The 2,500-nt window shown below is 32.1% G+C and overlaps 1 protein-coding gene across 3 annotated transcripts in view; it reads right to left on the bottom strand.

Moving 5' to 3' along the window:
* LOC137657646 (very long chain fatty acid elongase AAEL008004-like) overlaps positions 1–2,500 on the bottom strand; it is a 101,855-nt gene that overhangs the window by 14,984 nt on the left and 84,371 nt on the right. For all 3 annotated transcript variants that reach the window (XM_068392047.1, XM_068392049.1, XM_068392048.1), the window contains exon 5: positions 767–823. In XM_068392047.1, the coding sequence (XP_068248148.1) occupies positions 767–823 (57 nt within the window). The remainder of the gene's footprint in view (positions 1–766; positions 824–2,500) is intronic.

The following is a 2,500-nucleotide window of genomic DNA, read 5'->3' as shown; positions in this document are numbered from 1 at the left end:
GGGAAACTTTCTCCATTAGAAAACTGTAATTATACAAGTTTCCAAAGGAAAACATTATCAAATAGTGATTTTATCGTTTAAATTCGGAATTAATTAATTGCACTGACATCGCTATTTCTGTCATTTGTCAAAAGATTTAAGTCAAAAACTTGCCTAATCTACAAATGTTGGGGTGTAAGAGCATTTTTCACCAGGTCACAATTGTGTCGACTGGTAGAGGCAACGAGTGACAGAACCGCTGACCTCGTTAATATAACATGAGCGTTTCCTCTCTAGGTCATCCACCGGATATTCAAACTGAAGTACAGTCGGACACAGGAGTCTCTGGCACACTTTTCTCAGAGGAAGTGCACCGTGTCATACTCATACTTTGCAGAAAGTAACCAAATAGATGGTGTACAAAGAGGTAATAGTGGTGGTTTTGGTGGTGGAGTTAAACACAGGAACTCCCTATGGTCAATTTCTTTTAATGAGGCGCATTTACACAGACTTACAGTGGTGCCCTTTTAGGTCGGAAAAGTTTCCTGATCGCTGATTGGTTAGAATGATCTTGTCCAACCAATCAGCGATCAGGAAACTTTTCCGAGCTAAAAGGGCACCGCTACGAGTCGGTGCAAATCTGCCTCGCTAAAAAAAATTGACTATACACAGTAAGGGTGTGACTGGGTGCATTTCTTCAAAAAGAAGTTTACCAGGCATTACTGCATCCAACTGTACGTAAACCTTTTATTTTTTTGTAGCTTAAAAAAGTGAAAAATCAACTTACCGTATCGATGAAATCCACGAGCTTGGAAAAGTAGTACCAGAAACCACAGTGCATCATCTGGGGGAAACGTGAACATTTTAAAATAAGAATTATGTAAGGGAATCACTTAAATGTTATGCCAATAAATTTCAGTTGGAATATTGATAGTCGAGTTAAAAGGTCTCCAGATGTACATTTTTTTTTCTAGTAGATCACTTTACGTATTTACCTATTTTTGCAATATATATATTTTTTCACGTAAGATTGCATATAAAATAGCTAGACAGGAAAATACATATTTTGTCATATTTCTCATTTTAAGGAATTAATACAAATTAACTGATAACATTTTTGTCATTCAAAAAATTAGAAAAAATATATTATTTTCCTATATTCATGCTGGTGGTCTTAAATATATTCTAACTCGAAGAAATAGGGGAAAATCTGGAATAGATATAAAATTTAGAAACTTTTTAAACAGGTCCCATCCTAGGAAAAAATATATATATTTGTCGATCTTTATAAAAGTAAACATAACTAATTTCTCATAAAACTATAGATACTCATTCAAAAAATAAAATCCATGTGAATGTTTGTCAATTCCTTATCCTAATGTAGCTTTAGAAAAAAAAAGAGAGAAGAAGGCGTGTACAAAAATACTAAGGGAAAATGATAAATATCTATTATCAGGTAAAAGTTCCTAACAAAAGCTAATTAAATTTAAAATTGCTCTAAAAAAGAAGCAAGCAGAATGAATAATAAATAATCTATTACTTATTATTAATGAATTAATAATAAATAATATATTACTTATTATTAAGATCGAAATTACCCAAACCATATTAAGAAATATCGTAATTAGAAAACCAATATGAAACTAAGAAAAATATTGACCAATCGTTTAGAAACGCCTATTAAATATCTTGAAATTAAAAATAAGATTAATGTTGTATTCTTGGATAATGAATAACAAATATAATTCTATTTTTACTTTAGAAAAAACGCTGGTGTAGCTTATTGGTTTTATTTTCTTACTTGGAAGCATACAGTTTAAATTCAGTTAGCTGCTAGAATATTAAATTGAAAAAAGATTTTCGAGTTCAGAGGAACCGCAAACGACCGAAAAATTATTCAAAAATACCAAATCTATTAACGTAAACTTCAAAACTTGAAAATTACGATCACACTGGTGAAATAAAACTCTACATGAAGCTGAATAGTTGAATAAACAAGGCAATTAATTTAAGGTCAATAAATATAAAAAATCTAATCCCTAACCTAAAGCACAACAATAAAGCAAAACCTCTAGAGACATATAATTTTGGAAATGATCCCCAATTTATTATTTATTAATGATACTATAGTCAATTCTTTTTAACGAGGCAGATTTGCACCGACTCCCAGGGATGCCCTTTTCGCTCGGAAAAGTTTCCTGATCGCTGACTGGTTAGAATTATCTTGTCCAACCAATCAGCAATCAGGAAACTTTTCCGAGCTTTTTAGCGAGTAGGTGAAAACCTGCCTCACTAAAAAGAATTGACTATAATGGAAGAACTGGTAAATAAGATGATAATACATAATATAGAGATTGGTGAGCAGACACGCGTCTAAGGAAGATACTATACTGAGGCAATATTACAAAGGTTACCAAAACATCATCTGAAGGAAAATCAAGGTATAAAAAGGACCTAAATACGAATGCAGAGAAGGCTCTAATAATATGAAACCCATACTTACGCATGCGTAATAAAGTAC

Source organism: Palaemon carinicauda, chromosome 18, assembly GCF_036898095.1.
Source record: "Palaemon carinicauda isolate YSFRI2023 chromosome 18, ASM3689809v2, whole genome shotgun sequence".
Lineage (NCBI taxonomy): Eukaryota > Metazoa > Arthropoda > Malacostraca > Decapoda > Palaemonidae > Palaemon > Palaemon carinicauda.
This window is presented reverse-complemented; position numbering and strand designations above follow the sequence as displayed.